Source organism: Quercus lobata, chromosome 11 (assembly GCF_001633185.2).
Source record: "Quercus lobata isolate SW786 chromosome 11, ValleyOak3.0 Primary Assembly, whole genome shotgun sequence".
NCBI classification, from domain to species: Eukaryota; Viridiplantae; Streptophyta; class Magnoliopsida; order Fagales; family Fagaceae; genus Quercus; species Quercus lobata.
The window spans coordinates 55,686,477-55,703,215 of NC_044914.1; the positions used below are offsets into that span (position 1 = coordinate 55,686,477).

A 16,739-nucleotide genomic window follows, 5' to 3' on the forward strand; every position below is an offset into this window, starting at 1 on the left:
ATTAACTATAGAACTTAGAATCTAAATTTGATAAGAATGCGGTGCAAAACTAGGTCTTACACCCTCCAATCTTAGCATGCCACATTAGGTAGTGCCACACACAATCAATCCTCATCAACCCACCAAATCACAAATCTGCTTCTTTCTCAAATCTGACCAGCCACCAACCTCCACCCATCACTAATAGTCATCGGCAACTCTAGCACCAAGCTTTGCTCCTCCCCTAACCTATATTCTTCTAAAACTCTCTCTCTCTCTCTCTCTCTCTAAAACTAAACCTCCATGGTTGAAGCTCTATTTGAGCTTTTTACCGTTTTTCTTTTTTGAAATCCACTTTACCCAACAACACCAATGTAGGAAATCAACAAAAGCAACACCAGATGCAAAAATCTTGACCAAAAATCACAATTAATTAAAAAAAAAAAAAAAACAACAACAACTACATAATTTATAACCCCATAAAATCCATATGGTGGAGAAGTTCATTGAGAGAGAGAGAGAACAATGGTGCGACTTTTTGGTTAGATGGCCGGGTATCTAACAACATCCAGGCTAGATGGCTCTATGGTGGCTACCTAAGGTGTTTGGGTTCTACAATAAACTTAGTTTAGAGTTTTAATTTTCTAAAATAAAAAGTGTATTATGGTTTAATTTTTTATGTTCAATTAGTAGGGGTGGCAAAATTGGACACGACCCGCGAACCTGACACAACACGAAATTTGCAGGTTATGGGTTGAGATTTAATTGGTTCGTGTCATATTTGAGTTGACATGTCTAACCCGTTTGATAAATGGATTGGGTTAGTGTTCAACCTATAGAACTTGTTTGACCCGTCTGACTCGTTTAATTAAATGACATTTTACTAATATACCTTTCATACCTTAGGTTTATTAACTTATTAGTTGTTTTGGTTTATTTTCTTTGACATAATGTAATTGATTATTTGTGATATTGAAATATGCTTTAGTTTTGAATGATTATTGGTGATGCAATTATTTGTTAGTTTTGAATTTTATATTAAAAATATTTATTTGTTTGTTTTTTTCATAATTTTTTTTTTTCATTTCGATAAAATCTGATAAACAGATCGACACAACTGATCTGTTTAATAAATGGATCGTGTTAGGGTTGAGGAATCTTGACCCGTTTAATAAATATGTCAGGTTAGTGTTGACCCATATAGTCAGATACTCATGAGTTGATACGACACAAACCCAATATGTGAATACAAATTGCCACCCCTAGCAGTTAGTTGTAAAAATCAGACATGACACAGTATTATTGGATGGTGTAAATATAGGCTTTTGTACTAAATTCTTATTGAATTTAATCTATAAAATTTATCTCTCTTTCATCTGTGAAAATTTTCATTATGCATTTATCCTTTAAAAAAAAAAAAAAAAGTTTTCCTCTTTTACATATGAATCTATATTTCAAACAATTTTTTTCATTTATTTTATAACCTATCTATATTTAATACTAATCTGAGTTCATTTATAAATTTTTTCTTTTAAAAAAAAAAGTTTAAATGCAAATTGCATCCTTTAAATTTAACTAAAATTAATTTCATCAATTTAACTTTACTTCCATTCAATTGAATAATCTAAATTTCAAATTTATTCAATTTAGGACTTTTGTTCAATTCCACTAAAAATTTACCGTTATGTATACAAATAACTAATGGAAAAATATTTTTTGGAAAAAAAATTTTATAAAATATTTTTATTTATTGGCTAAATTTTTTTCATATATGAGAAAGATATTTTCTGCAATTTTTTAACAAATTTGGACGAAATGATTAAATTAAATTATTTTTTTATCTTAGAGGGTGTAATTCCCATTTTAGCCCCCAAAAAACCCTAATCCTTATCCTATTTTATAAGACCGATGAGTTTGATAGTCTTTTTAAACTCTTACAAAAGAGACGAAGCCTTTATTCCTACAAACGGAGAAAGCACGCAATACATGCAAAAGCAACAACAAACCTCAAACAATAATTAAAGAGAGAGAGAGCTCTGCAAATCTTTTGATAGTCTATTTTTCAGTGCCTACAAACAGAAAAACATAATGAAATCATCTTAATGCATACAGAACAAACAATAAACCTCAAAGAGAGAGAGAGCCGCAAATCTGAAAATAGGTATGATGCCTTCAACTCTATCTTGTGAATAATCTCTTTTATTTTTATGTCAATTTTCTTTTTCTTTTTTTTATAAAATATTTCCTACTATTCCATTCTTTTTAAATTCAAGATTTTTATTTAAAAAATGATAGATAAAAGAAAAGGGAAAATAAAGAAGAAACCTTTTAATTCAAGAGTACAAAAAAAAATGCTATGAAAAAATATTGTTACCTTTCAATAGTGTTGTGAGTTTAAATTATCTATGTAGTAATTATTTCTTCATAAAAATGTATATAAAATCAAGAAATAATTAATTATATAATAATAAACTTCATAATTTAATATTGTTTTAAAGTTAAGAAATTTAAAGTTTAGACTTTAGAGTCTTTAGACCCCCAAATAGTTATTGTATGGCTTTAAATTATTATAGAGTAATCATCTTATGAGTTGAACAAAAAAACCAATATTAATTGCACAAAAAGCCTAACAAGTAAACACAATATAATTGTTTTATGGGGTTTTCTTTTTTGTGTTGACAATAAAATATTGTTAGAATTCACTAGCATTTTAATATCCAGATTAGTCTTAAGAATTATGTGTATATAAATTTTTTATTTTGCTTTTGATTTTGATTTCATTTTTTTAATGATATATATGTGTGTATGTATATATATAACTCCTATAAGAAATTACAGCTTCGATCAGGTTCCTCGGACCCAGTTTAATTTGTGGATTGTGAGCAAGAAACCTCTTAAGGGAGAATGGAACTACAAAGGAAACAAAGCAAACAAGAAGATGAACAAATGTGTGATTTGCCTGAACCCATTATTCACAAAATACTCTTTCTCCTCAACACTAAAGATGCAGCCAGAACTAGTGTTTTGTCCAAGACTTGGCAACGTGCATGGACTTCATTCCCGCGCATTTCTTTTGAGGAATTGGATTTTAATGCTGGAGGCATTGAACAACCCAATTATTATCCAAAAACCAACAAAGCAATCAAGATGAAGAAGGAGAGTTTCATGGCTTACATAGATAAAACCCTTCAAAGCTTCCTTGAACACAACTCAAACATAGAGGAATTCACTCTCAAGTTGACCTACCATGACAAAGAGTTTGTGTTGCCTCGTGTTGTCAAATGGTTAACCTTTGCAACTGAGAGAAAAGTCAAGGTACTGAGTCTTTGCTTGTCAATAATAGATTTTATTGATGAACATAAATTATTAGGAAAACAAGTATATTACAGTTTACCTCAGGTTGTGCTTGAGGCCAAAACAATATCTGAGCTCCAGTTATCACATTGCAAGTTGGAGCCCTGTAATGAGTTTAAGTTCTGTCATTTGAAAACTTTGAATTTGAATGATGTCCATCTAGATGAACAGGTAATTCTGAATCTGACACTTAGCTGTCCCTTGATCGAGGATTTTCGACTAAATAATTGTCAAGGGTTCGAACATTTAATGGTGTCAAGTCTTCCTCGACTTAATTTGTTTCATGTAGTAGCTAATACAAAGGTCTTGAGGATTGAAATTGATGGGCCAAGTTTACAAACTTTTCACTACTGGAGTCGTTATTCATATGGGTTGGACAATGAGCATTGTGATATTTACTTGGAAGCATGCAAAAATTTGAAAAGACTATTTTTCCATAATATCATGGCAGTTGAGTTGCTTGAAAATATAGGATCAAAGTTTCCCACTCTTGAGGTCTTGGAAATCTCAGAATGGAAGATGACAGATATCGAAATCTCTTGTCAAACGCTTAGGGTGCTCACCTTAGAGAATTGTAGAGATCTTGAGGTGGTGGAAGTTGATACCCCCAATTTAGTTTCACTTCATTGCAGGATGAATAAATTGCCTTTCTATTCTTTTGATGCTCCAAGTTTGCTAGAAGTCGAGCTTAAATTCTATCTTCGAAGTTGTTCCAATCTTTGGTTTGATGAATTGAAAAAACTTGTTGGAAAGTTTAATAATTCTGAAGGTTTGAACTTGGTCATCCACTCCAAGGTACCTTATTTTCTCTTTTCTTTTGAATTTTTTAAGGGTGTTATAGATATAAATATATCCTTAATTTTGTCACATTCCTTTTTTCCTACCAGTGCAATGGCATTCTACTAGATGGATTGAATGAGCGTGTACTTTCTTGGCTAATTGATCTCACGGAATTGAGGCCAACAATAGCCATATCTTCAATGGGTTTATCCAATTTGGTAGAAAGATTTTTGCTTGATAGTCATGTAGAGACCCTATCGATATTGTCAAGTTCCAGCAAATTACTAGAGGTATTTTAATTAATCCTCTCTCTCACATCATGCTTATGCAAAATTATTGTACAATATTAGTTGAATTCTTATGAACATTATTTTGTGTTTGCTTGTTACCTTCTTATAGGTCCTGAATGAGAAGCTAATCAATAGACTATTCAAATCAAGGTGTCTACACGATTCCTTATCTGGTGTAAAGGTTGTGAACTTAGATAGGGAAGAAGATCTTGAATTTTCCAAGTGGATTGCTTTGTCGAAGTCACATGAAACTATGGACTACAAGATAACTAGTTTTAAACTTGAATGGATGTGATTGATGTGGTAGAAAGACTTAGATAACATCTTGATCACAATAGTTTATGCTAGATCTTTTTGTATTAATTTATTGTATTTTCTATTTGGTTATTGCCAATTTCAATAACTTAGGAAACCCATCATTTATGGTCCCACCAAGTATGGTGATCAATCCAAAGTCTTGTTTCTCAACAAAACAAAAACAATTACATCTGTAAAATAAAATCCAAGTCCATTGCTTTTTTATGATGATGTTAGCTCCATAGGGACGACCCTTTGATTTTTATTTTTCTTTGCTATTTGCTGTTCCAAGTGGGAGATGTGATCAGTGGTGAGTTGTTGGTGAGTCCCACTTATGAGTACTAGTGGTTGTGCTTGTGTTTGAGGATGTTTGGTTCAGCTTGGGGAGGCTGAGTGGTGATAGTGTCTGTTTGAATCAATCCTTTGTTTTAGAATTCGATAATAAGGCTAATAAGCTAATCCTAGCATGAACCTAAGCTAGCTAAAAAAAAAAAAAAAAAATATAGTAGGATAAGGTACAACCATTACAAAATGAAGGGTTGTGTTAACAGGCACCGGAATTAACTTTTTTGAAATTTTTCTGACAATTTTTTGTCTTTTTTACAACTTTATCTCTTTTTTTCAGTTTTATAAATACTACTTGACATCTTTTCTGACTTTTTTTTTTTTTTGGTCTTTTTTGCACCTTAACAAGCATCAGTCCATTTGAAGGAAGTCTTGAACTTTTAGTGGACTGAAGTTTTTGTCCACAACCCTGCTCAAAATCGTCCAATATCTAGTTTAACTATCATTTTTCATCGAGGAAGTGAACAAACGGCAATGAATCCAAGTTAAAGTCTCTAAAGATATCAGTACTGTAAGGCTTGGCTATTACTTGCAACTAGAACCAACATGTTAACAATACCACCAGAGTCAGTTTTAGGTAATATTATCAGTTTACTAAAAAGTAGGATATCCCAAGATAGGTGGGAAATGAAAATCCCCATTTTCTCACAAGCATGCTTCACAACCCACTTAGTGACTTTTAGAAATATTATAGTGCTTTATCTCAATGTCAACAAAGTATGTTGGTGAAGCTACTATAAGAAGGAATGACCCTATCTTCGTGGTATAGGTGTTTCAGCATGCACATACTGCTTTAAAGCTATAATGTTTCTCATAAGCTTAGAGGTTGATTTCTTCCTTTACATTTTGTGAATTCTTTTTTGGTGGGTTTCAACCTGAGTAAGCGTGAATGCGTGATTTAGATCAACACATCAGAGAAGTATGATTCAAACTGATCACAAGTTAAAATGGAAACAATGTTTGTCAAAGTCAGCTGTAATCCATTCTCCAAACTAAATATATTTCACATATAAGTACAAGAAGACCCAGATTTTGAGGACCTACAAAATGGAGTATTTCTATAGAACTATAAGATAATGGAGTTGGAAGCAGGGTTGGCTTGCTTAAGGCCATGCCCTCTCCCTAGAATCTAATTCTGGAACCAATGAAGCAAATCTATATGTGCTTGTCTTTGTATCTTTTTTCCCAAAGAAAGGGTATAGTCACAATCTACAGGCTTGTCTTTGTGAGACGTAAGTTTGCATACCCTTAGCAGCTATGAGCAAAGAATTGCAGACTTTGAGGAACAAAATTCTTGTCGTGTAAACAAGCCAGTAAGAAATATAATCCAAATAGATGTAGATCTCAGCTTGCCTTCTCAGTTAGAATTGTGACAAGCTCAGACCGGGCCTTTTCCAGAGCACTAGACAAATTCTCAGGCTTCCTCCCACCTGCCTGAGCAAAATTAGGCCTGCCACCCCCCCCACCGCCGCACAACTTAGCTATAGGTCCTATGAACTTCCCTGCCTGTATTCCTAAATCAACCACTCCAGGAGTGAATGCAGCAACCAAACTAACCTTCCCTTCACCTGGACATGAGCCCAATACCACAGCTGCTGGATCTTGTAGTGCATCCACCAGATACTCAGCTGCACTTCTTAGTGAATCAGCATCGGTATCATCCATGCACTCAACTAATACCCTGGTATAAATTTTTTTCAAAGAAAATAAAAATAAAATTCATGACGCTTTCAATATGTAAATATTAGTGTAATATTTTTGAGATTATATATTAAATTTAACTTCAAAAAGAAGAAGAGATAAGGACGCATTTGACGTATCTGGCTACTTCATACCTGTAGTTTTTATTAAAAATATATAAATGATGATTATATAATTAATAGTACCTCAAGCATGTAAAGTTTCTTGGGCTATAACATGCACCCTTTAATAAAGTATTTTCTTATGAATTCCTTCACTGCATATCATTATATCTAGGTGAGAACCCCTGTTGAAAATTGATTAGAAAGCTAAGATCTTCTCTTAATGGAGAGCCTTCTTTTTTATATATTATTCTTTTTAATTTGAGAATGGGGGGATTTGAGGAATTCACCATAGATGTACAACCGTGACCATCTTAGCATGGAGGCAGATACTTGCCTTATCTTATTTGACGCTCCCACTGGGAATGCATTGCTTGCAATAATTGATGCTTTGTATTCTGCTGCTTTAACCCGCAAAGTAGAAACTTCATTTCTTGCCATCCGTAACTCCTCTAAGAGATTTTCTACCCTGGTTGTTACATCTTCAGCTTTGACCTACAAAAAGAAACTTCAAAATATTTTACAAATTCTTGTTCTACTCACAAAGGGATGTTTTAAGCAAGGAAAACATTCAAAAACTGGGGAAAAAAAGAGAAGCTAACAGAAAACCAATCCACAGAATCCCTGGTACAATAAATTACAATAAGAGAAGTGAACAGAGAGGATAGGGGTAAGTTTTATGTTTAATATCAAGAGTATAGAAGGACACATACTTTGAGAGTAGTACATAGATTTTTCATATGGTAATCTCTGGCATTGACATATTCAATGAAAGCTTCACCAGCCACAGCTTCTATACGTCTGATTCCAGATGCAATACCCTGCTCTGAGATTATTTTGAAGCCACGAATTTCAGAGGTATTGCTGACATGGGTTCCTCCACAAAGTTCCATAGATACACCAGGGACCTCTACAACACGTACCTATAACACACCAAAGGATTAGAAAAATGTAAACTAATCAACCGTTTTGTATTACATGTCAAATATTTATGGATGTGCAAAATGTCCTGTTGAATGTTGAAATAAAGATGTCTTCAGAGTTTTTGGGTATAAAATTTATAGTAAACAGATATTATAGAAGAAGACATTAGAGAGACAATCACTTGAAAAGAGTGTTGAAGAAATTCACGAGGAAGGAAAAAAAAAGCCCTTGCCAAAAAGGAAAGCTTCTGTTTAGAATCCTGACTGTTGATATTGTGTCATCAGGCTCATTTATTGATATTAAACTGGTAGGTTTGATCAATTTGACCTTGTCTAATTGAAATATTAAGAAAAACTAAACCAAGCTCAAGGACAAGTCTTAGATTATTTTTTTAAATGTCCTAAGATGTCAGCCTTTCTCAACACATTCCAAATATGATATTTATGGAAGAAGCTCAGTAGAACTAGTACACAGGTAAGCCATTAATGTTGGCAACAGTTTGTAATTAAAACTTTGAAGAAATTAATTCAAACCTGTTCCCCATATTTTTCCCCAAACATTGCAATAGCCCCAGCTTTTTTTGCATCAGCAAGAAGCATGACTTTAGTTTGAAGAATTGTTGAAGCCCCAATCCAACTGTTGATTAATCCTTCAATTTCCACAAGCTCACTGTCAAGAAGTGGTCGGGGGAAGTTGAAATCAAACCTGAGACGATCAAAAGCAACCAAGGAACCCGCTTGTGATGTTTCCTGGCCTACAACTTTCTTAAGTGCAGCTTGTAGCAAATGAGTAGCAGTATGATGAACCTGCAAAATACCAAAGAATTTTAGATATCAAGCTGGAAGAGTTTCAAAAACAGATGTACAATTCCAGTTCTATGCGTAGCAAGTTCCATTTAATAAACTTGTAATATTCAATTCTCTAATTTCTAAATCATTTTGAGCTTGAAATAAGCATGAGATTATAATTATCAGGACTAGCTTTTGGGCCCTCCAAAATATGAAGATTGTGTAATAAACTTCACAATTTTGGGGAAAGAAAAGGTTAAACCCAAGCCTGTACCTTAGCCCGCTGTCTCAGTTTTGGATCTACTGCTGCTTCCACTTCTCTACCAACCTCTAGAACTCCCTCTCTAATAGTACCCTTATGAACATATATGTTACCAAAATATTTTTGAACGTCTTTAATCTCCACAACAGCTTTCTGTTGGTTTTCACCATCGTTAAAATATAGAAAACCATTATCTCCAATTTGACCACCTGATTCAGCATAAAATGGAGTCTTGTTCAGCAGAACTTCTACATTACTTCCTTCAGAAACCTGTATCACTGGGCTCCCATTCACCAGCAGGCTTTCCACTACTGCTTTAGCATAAAGGGAGTTATAGCCAAGAAATTCAGTGTCAGCTACATTTTCAGCAAGATCTGCACCATTTCCAACATCAAGTTTAACAGCACTATGTGCAGCCTGAGATTGACGCCTTTGGTTCTCCATTTCAATATCAAAACCATTCATATCTATACTTGCGCCACGTTCTTCAGCCACTTCTTTTGTTATCTCAACTGGAAACCCATATGTGTCATACAAAAGAAAAGCATCTTTGCCAGATAAGCAAGGTGCAGTTCCATTTTCTTTTGCACGTGATAATGCATCAACGAGCATTTCATCCAGCAACTTTTCTCCTCTCTCTAACGTCTGTACGAAACGAAGTTCTTCCCTCTTTAACTCCTCAAGTATGCGGGGTGACCTGTCTTTTACATCCACATCAATATGGGTGCTTAATTCTATCACTTTCTCCGCAATGACTGGTAAAAATGCTCCTTCAAGGTTACCCCTGCCATCCCCCTTTATTCCAAGTAACCTGCCAGTACGGACAGCCCTTCTGATAAGCCTCCGAACTACATAGCCTCTACCAATATTTGATGGGAACACCCCATCTGATATGAGATATACAATTGCACGCAAATGATCTCCTATAATCTGACAAGTAAATAAAGGAGTCATGCACATTTGTCACAAAAGAGAAATAAGTTTTATGTTGAAACAACAACTAAAAATATTTTGCAGTTGCTGAAAAAATGGCATACTTTAAGGTTCATCTTTATATGATCATCAGCAAGAGCATACAACACATTTGCCAATTCAGAGGTCTTCTCTATAATGGGATAAATCAAGTCAGTCTCATAATTGCTTGAAACCTGCACAAAAAACATGATTGTTAGTTTTGAAGCATATGGCATGATACTTGTCTTGCTATGCATGTGCAATGTTGGTAACAAGCTATGTTGAAAATTGATTCTCCCACTGAGTCAGTAATTGCATTGATATGATGAGAAAGAATATAGTGCATTATTTCTGCGATGAGGCAAGCCTATGAATACCTTCTGAAGGATACGAGCCACACGCTCTAGGCCAAGCCCAGTGTCTATATTCCTCTGTTTTAAGGGTTCAAGTGAACCATCCCCCTTTTTGTTGTATTGCATGAAAACCAGATTGTAGAATTCTATGAACCTAGTATCATCTCCAAGATCCTGCAAATTTAAAACATCCAATAATTTAAATTATAAAAGAGAGAGAGAGAGAGAGAGAGAGAGAGAGAGAGAGAGGTAAAGACACCAACATTAACTAAATCATCACTTTTCACCACTCAGGGAAAACAAAAGACAAAAAGAAGAAGAGTAGGAGCTATATATTGAACTAGAATCACTTGGACTTATCCAAAACGCACAGTGTCTAGAATTCCTCTTTCAGGATGGAAATCATAATAAATCTCTGAGCACGGACCACAGGGACCAGTAACTCCACTGGTCCAGAAGTTGTCATCTTCACCCATCCTCTTTATACGCTCTGTAGGAACGCCCACCTGATGCAAGATCCATGTTTATAGAGTTCAGATAATCGTAATAGCACTTGGTTATATTCATTTATTTTTTCAAGTTTTACCGTGAAATAAATTATGGAAAACTGCCTTATATAGAAGACAAGTTCATATAAAAAGAATAATCCAAGGTCTCATACGCAAGTTCAGGACTAAAGTTCATGTGAATATGTCGGCATTTATAAGACCAATCACATCCAAGCACAACAAAAACAATGACAACGAGAGTTTATTGTGTCACCTTGTAGAAAGATACAGATTTAGACACATAAAGATGTACATGGAAGAGTATATGTATACCAAAGAAAAATGTAAGTGCATAAGTAGTGAAAACTGAATAGAATGTAATCAAACATGCAAATTAACATATAACTAATTATGAGCTTTTGTTGAGCAGACCTCATCATGCCAGATTTTAAAAGCTTCATCATCGTTTTCATAAACACTAATCCATAGTCTGTTCGCTGGCAATCCAAATCTGTAAGCAAAATTAGCATGTAATTAGTAAGTTTCTTGCCTAGCAAAACAAAATACAGGGAAAAAATATACTAAATTTTCTTCTTCTTTTTTATCAAAAAAATAATAAATAAATGACCATAGACACACGCATGCAAGTAGCCTGGATAATGTTTTTGTTGCCTTCAGCCTAACAACTAGAACGTTTGTTTCAAACAAGGAGCACAATGTATAAATATAAATTAATGGCCCAATTACAGCACAAAACTCCATGCTTACTCTATGGTTGAAAGCTCCCATGCCCAATTAATTGCTTCCTTCTTGAAGTAGTCTCCAAAACTGAAGTTTCCAAGCATCTCAAAGAATGTATGATGTCGAGCTGTTCGCCCTACATTCTCCACATCATTGGTACGTATGCACCTTTGTGCAGTTGTAGCGCGAGGTACCTGTCTGGGAACCTGAACAGGATATTCAAAAGTTGTGAAAAAAAATTAATTAATTAAAAAGCACCATTCAAGAGTCTTTCATGCCATCTAAAGCATATTCTTAGAGTTAATTCACCTTCTGAGATTATGCCTTTATTCATGATTTCACTGGAAATATTTAACAAACTTGCCATAGTTTTAACAATAACTTTTTGCTATACCTTTCCAAGGAATATAGGCTTAAATTGAAGCATTCCTGCAATTGTTAGTAGAACTGTTGGATCATCTGGCACTAGAGAAGCACTTGGAAGAACCTTGTGACCACGGGAAGCATAAAAACTAAGAAATCGACGGCGAATAGAATCCCCACTTACAGGGAGATCCTTGGATTTATCCCCAATCAGTTCCTCATTCATGGGCTGTATTGATGCTGAAAAGTCATACGGTAAATTCCACAATCTTGAAGTCAGAAACTGAAGGAGAATTTATAAGCTCTTACTAAAAGTTTATACACTTAAATACAGAAACCTGATGTACTGCTCATGCTAAATTGCATGCGACGTGCTTCTTTTAGATCACAATGACCGCAGGGCAAAATACTAGGAGAAAAAAGGGTAATGGTTCTTGTAAAAAGACCTGCATAATCCCAAAGATCATTATTGCCTGAAGAGCATAGCACAATGGTTCAAAGTTCACATCAATATTTTTATAATGTAGCATTGCAAATTATTTAGAGTGAAAGAATTATAGCGTAAAAGTACATCTGTAACAATCAAGCAAGGAAAATGAAGATACAATATAAATAGAGAGAAATTCTACCAAGTTTATAAAGTATGGCCACATGATTTGCATCCTAAGTGTCATGACCATGTCAACACTTAATACATTGACAGAAGTCACTCAAGAAATATAACAGAAGTCACTTAAGAAATATAACAAGGCATTTTATATGAAAATGTTTCAGAATTATCTGTAAGCCCAAAGCAAGGACCTAATACAGGCTTGTGAAAGTTAAACTGAAGTAACAGAAAGTTGTTAAAAGAAAAGAAACAAAGCAAAGCCTTCAGCTCGAAAATCTCCATAATCCAATGGGAGCTATTGAAGATAAAAAACTTAATGATACAACAGGAAAATGAAAGAAAAATGTTAAGACTTTAAATCCTATTTATATTCCTAGTAAGTCGTATCAAACAATTGTAATAAAAAAATAAAAATAAAAATAAAAAAACTCACAAAATTTCTCTTCAGCTTCTTTTCAGATTTTCATTCTTCCTGCAAAGTCCAAACTAAGAATCTGGGTTTTTCTTTTTCCTTTTTCTATTATGAATATATAAATTAACTACTTCTCCATAAATTTATAGTGGGAACAATATATAGTTTACATAAGAGAAATCCAATCTTAACAAACATTGGCATAGCATAAAATTTGTAGAGCAACGATTTCAAAATATGGACAAAAGACAAATTTTTTTGGGAAAAAAAATGGTATTATTAAAGAACTAAAAAGAGCACAAAACTCTTTGAGCGAACAAGTAATTCACAGTTTTTGGTCAAGTGGGTCTGCCACAAATGAATCAAATTGAAGCTGAAAGCTCAGTTATTACACTGAAAAGCTATAATTGGAATTGTCTATAATCGAAGTCAGAGAATAATAAAAGCAGAGTTGGAGAAGAAAGTACCAGTCGAAAGCGCAAGTTTTCTGTTGGGAAATGGGATGAGAGTCTTGCCTCCATGGCTGCTGTGCAGGGTGTGTGGGAGCTTCAGGCTTTTCATGGCTCTCTCTCTCTCTCTGGTTTTAGGCTTTGATTTTCAAATGGGCGTTTATATACGTTGGTGTGGCACCAGCGGATAAGCCCATTTTGAGAGGTTCACATTTTTAGAGCTAATTCAAACTCACCCACATAGACACAGAATTAGAGCTAACACAAACTTACCCACATAGACAGAGAGAAAGAAAGCTAAATGTTTGGTAACTGTTTTTCCTTTAATTTTCTGTTTTCAAAAATAATTTTTTAAATTAAAAAACCTGTTTGGCGACTCAATATATTTTAGTATATTTTAGTATACTAGTAACATGTTTTCAACTATATTTTAGTATTTTAGTATACTAGTAACAATATATTTTAGTATTTTCTATTTTTTCTTCAAAAAACTATCTTTTTAATTTCAACTAACTAAACATGTTTTTTATTTCAAAAATATAAGAAAATTGTTTTTCCTTTGTATTCCCAAAAACAAGTTTTTGAAAATTAAAAGCAAAAACTATTACCTAACATAACCTTAAATTGCTAAAATTTAATACAATTGCACCAAGGTAGACCGAAACCAGACCAAAGTAGACTGAAAGGGACCCAAATAGGCAGAATAGACCAAATTGGACCAAAATAGATATGAGAACATGTCATACAATATTTGACCATTAGAGAGAACATATAACCACCAAATGCATCCAAATATAATTTAATATTTAATTCCTAAGTGAAACCTAGTCCTCAACACCCACAAGATTAAAATGAATCTCCAAATTGTTATTCAATTGATAATGCTTTGTCCTTTAAATTGAAGTGTTTATATTTACTTATATATTTTAGGAAAGAAACAATAAATCCAAAAAAATAACTAAAAATACTTCTTCTTTTTTTAAAGAAACTCAACACTATATTGTTTTTCATGAAAATACATAAAAATGAAAAAGTACATGACTTTTTTCCTAGTTAAAATCTAACAAATTATACTGCTTTCATGTGTGTATATTATGCAGTGACAATGAGGTATATGAGAGAAAATATTGTGATATCCAAACATTTAAGACATATGGTAGAGAATCATAATGCCTACAACATCTACTGCTACAATTAGTTATCAAATACATTTAATTATTTTTTTTTGTCTTGTTTATTCATATCTCATATAATGCCTTTAAGGATAACTCTTTTCCAGTTTCTATTCCTCCAATCTTTCTTCTACAGCACAGATCTTCAATTTTTTTTTTTTTTTTTTGAGAATCAAGTCAATACTTTTATTAGTCAAAGGTACTATCAAGGATGACAAGCTGTTGCACATCACTTGGGATGTCATTCAACCAAACATGGGGGCAAGGTATGGTTTTAGACGCCTTAGCCAGCTTATCTGCTACGACATTCCCCTGCCTCTTTACATGAACAAATGAAACTGATACAAAGTTCAGCGCCAGTTTTCTCACTTCATCCAGGATATGACCAAATGAGCTAAAGCACGGAGAGCCCGAATTGATCGCTGCTGTGATGGTTTCAGAATCCCCTTCAAACACCACGTCTGTAAGTCCAAGCTGAAGCGCGAAACGGATCTTCAATTTTTAATAACACGTATGAGTTTAAATATTTCAACAATCCTATAATACATTGGATGTAGAAGAATATTATATTCTTGAGAATTGAGATTGTTTGTAGCATACCGTAGAGAATCATCAAAATATTCTACCCAACCCACAACATCTACTACTACAATTTGTTATTTTCAAATACATTTAATTTCTACTTTTTCTTATTCTTTCATCTCATACAAAATCCCTTCTTTTTTTTTTTCTTTTCTTTTTTTTTGATGAAATACAAAATCCCTTTTAAGTATAATTATATTTTTCACTAACATTTAAACACACACATTAACCAAAATGAGTCTTTTCAGTTCTCAGAATTTTATCTCGGTTTTTAAAATTATTCCTTGAAACCGTACGTGTATGGCAATGTATATTGGTATCTGGTTATTTAAAAGACTAGCAAGGTCCACGCATATGTCCTTATTATAGCTTGGGTGACTAGAAAAAGTGGAGTTTTTCATCAGATATATACCAAGTTACCAACCACAGTTCAGTTTGTTTCACTAAAACGGTTAAATCTCCTAATTTAACAAATCAGACAAATGAATTTATTAAATTGGCATTAGAATCAAACAATAAAATATATATATATATATATATATATATATTACTTTAGTGAGGCGGTCACTCTCTTAATTAACCCTAAAGACCAACCTGCTGCCCCCCTTCAAATTTCACAAACACTCTCTTTCTCACCCGATTAGACAAAAACACACACTCTCTGAAGTCTCAACCAACCAAAACGGCAAAACCTTTACTCTCTTGAGCATTGGCGGTCTACCTCCCCCATAGCGGAAGCGGATGATTGGGCTTAAGCCTACTTTATAGCCAATTTTGTTTAAGCCCACTTTAGAGCCATAAATAAAGACCTAACCTGCTTCACCTTCAGATACAAGCTCTCTTTCCCTAACCTTTTTGGCGTTTTTTTACGGTTTCCTTCACACACGCTCATACTCCCTCTAGCCCTTACCTTCTCTTTCTTAGCCAACCAAAACCTCTCTCTGTCTCTCTCTCATCCCAAAGCTCTCTCATATGGAGGAGGAGGAGAATGGTTGGGCTATGTCCGACCTAAGGGAAACTGAGATATGTGTCCTTGGAAAATACAACACTGATAGATATGTAAAGTGTTATGTGATTAAGGTCCCAGACCCTGATGCCTGTCCTCATCCTTCTTATTTTTCTTGTCCGTTATTCAAACTGAAGGAGAAGAAAAAGCAGCCAAGCTTCAGCCCCAAGGAGCTCAATCCTTTGAAATTAAATAAGGAGAAAAAACCATGGCCATCCCAATACTTCGCAGTGTTGGGGAACCATCTCTACGCTGTAGGTGGTGTAATTAAAACCCGCAAAACAGATGTTTGGATCCTGGACTTCAGCTCTCCTCACAAAGGGTGTAAGGCTGGACCACCAATGAATTTCCGTCGACGCGACCCTCAAATGGTTGTCGTCGATGGGAAACTCTTTGTATTTGGTGGTTTGCGCTTTAAACCGAAAAGTAACTCCAGCTGGATGGAGGTATTTGACCTACTTTCCCAAACTTGGGAAAGCCTCCTGTTGGAACATTTTAATATTAAATAATTAAAATGAGTAAATGTTATAAAATAAATATAAAGATGTGGAGTGAATATGGAAGATGAAGAGTTGTGAAAAATGTTTAATCCTACATTGAAAAGGAGAGAGACTTTTTTATTCTTTTTAATTGTGGTGATTAATGGGCTAACATGAATTGTCTCAGATATTGGGCTAGATACGTGCGCAAGGGGGAGGTGAAGAGTGGAGGTATCAAAAATGGAAATGAATCAGCCCCTTGAATCCTCCTACTTGACAGTCCATTCAGAATAATTACCATATCCGTTG

The 16,739-nt window shown here is 34.1% G+C and overlaps 2 protein-coding genes across 3 annotated transcripts; one reads left to right on the forward strand and one right to left on the reverse strand.

The window, feature by feature from the left end:
- The first annotated feature begins 1,990 nt into the window (after window positions 1-1,990).
- On the forward strand, window positions 1,991-4,852 carry LOC115969339 (putative F-box/LRR-repeat protein At4g15060). Of its 2 annotated transcripts, none has more exons than XM_031088963.1 (4): window positions 1,991-2,140; window positions 2,809-4,128; window positions 4,221-4,403; window positions 4,513-4,852. In XM_031088963.1, exons 2-4 carry the CDS (start codon window positions 2,884-2,886, stop codon window positions 4,696-4,698), a joined length of 1,614 nt encoding a protein of 537 aa, XP_030944823.1. In that variant the 5' UTR covers window positions 1,991-2,140; window positions 2,809-2,883; the 3' UTR covers window positions 4,699-4,852. The 2 variants fall into 2 exon arrangements, with proteins under 2 accessions (XP_030944823.1, XP_030944822.1); XM_031088962.1 differs by having other exon boundaries at window positions 2,818-4,128.
- A 1,152-nt stretch (window positions 4,853-6,004) lies between these two features.
- LOC115968204 (alanine--tRNA ligase, chloroplastic/mitochondrial-like) lies at window positions 6,005-13,415 on the reverse strand. Its single transcript, XM_031087518.1, has 13 exons — window positions 13,210-13,415; window positions 12,059-12,166; window positions 11,752-11,960; window positions 11,385-11,563; window positions 11,049-11,127; window positions 10,500-10,634; window positions 10,153-10,302; window positions 9,859-9,969; window positions 8,834-9,751; window positions 8,305-8,577; window positions 7,561-7,770; window positions 7,185-7,342; window positions 6,005-6,726 (listed from the first exon to the last, which is right to left on the reverse strand). The coding sequence occupies exons 1-13, from the start codon at window positions 13,301-13,303 to the stop codon at window positions 6,390-6,392; spliced, it is 2,961 nt and encodes a 986-aa protein (XP_030943378.1). The 5' UTR covers window positions 13,304-13,415; the 3' UTR covers window positions 6,005-6,389.
- Between the last annotated feature and the right edge of the window lie 3,324 nt (window positions 13,416-16,739).

Excerpts from the sequence above, each read along its gene's own strand:
- LOC115969339 (XM_031088963.1), top strand. The coding sequence starts at position 2,884 with ATGGAACTACAAAGGAAACAAAGCAAACAAGAAGATGAACAAATGTGT. Across the intron at positions 4,129-4,220 it reads ACTTGGTCATCCACTCCAAG|TGCAATGGCATTCTACTAGA; the intron begins GTACCTTATTTT and ends TTTTCCTACCAG. Across the intron at positions 4,404-4,512 it reads GTTCCAGCAAATTACTAGAG|GTCCTGAATGAGAAGCTAAT; the intron begins GTATTTTAATTA and ends ACCTTCTTATAG.
- LOC115968204 (XM_031087518.1), bottom strand. The coding sequence starts at position 13,303 with ATGAAAAGCCTGAAGCTCCCACACACCCTGCACAGCAGCCATGGAGGC. Across the intron at positions 10,635-11,048 it reads TTAAAATCTGGCATGATGAG|GTGGGCGTTCCTACAGAGCG; the intron begins GTCTGCTCAACA and ends ATCTTGCATCAG. Across the intron at positions 6,727-7,184 it reads GGAGCGTCAAATAAGATAAG|GGTATTAGTTGAGTGCATGG; the intron begins GCAAGTATCTGC and ends AATTTATACCAG.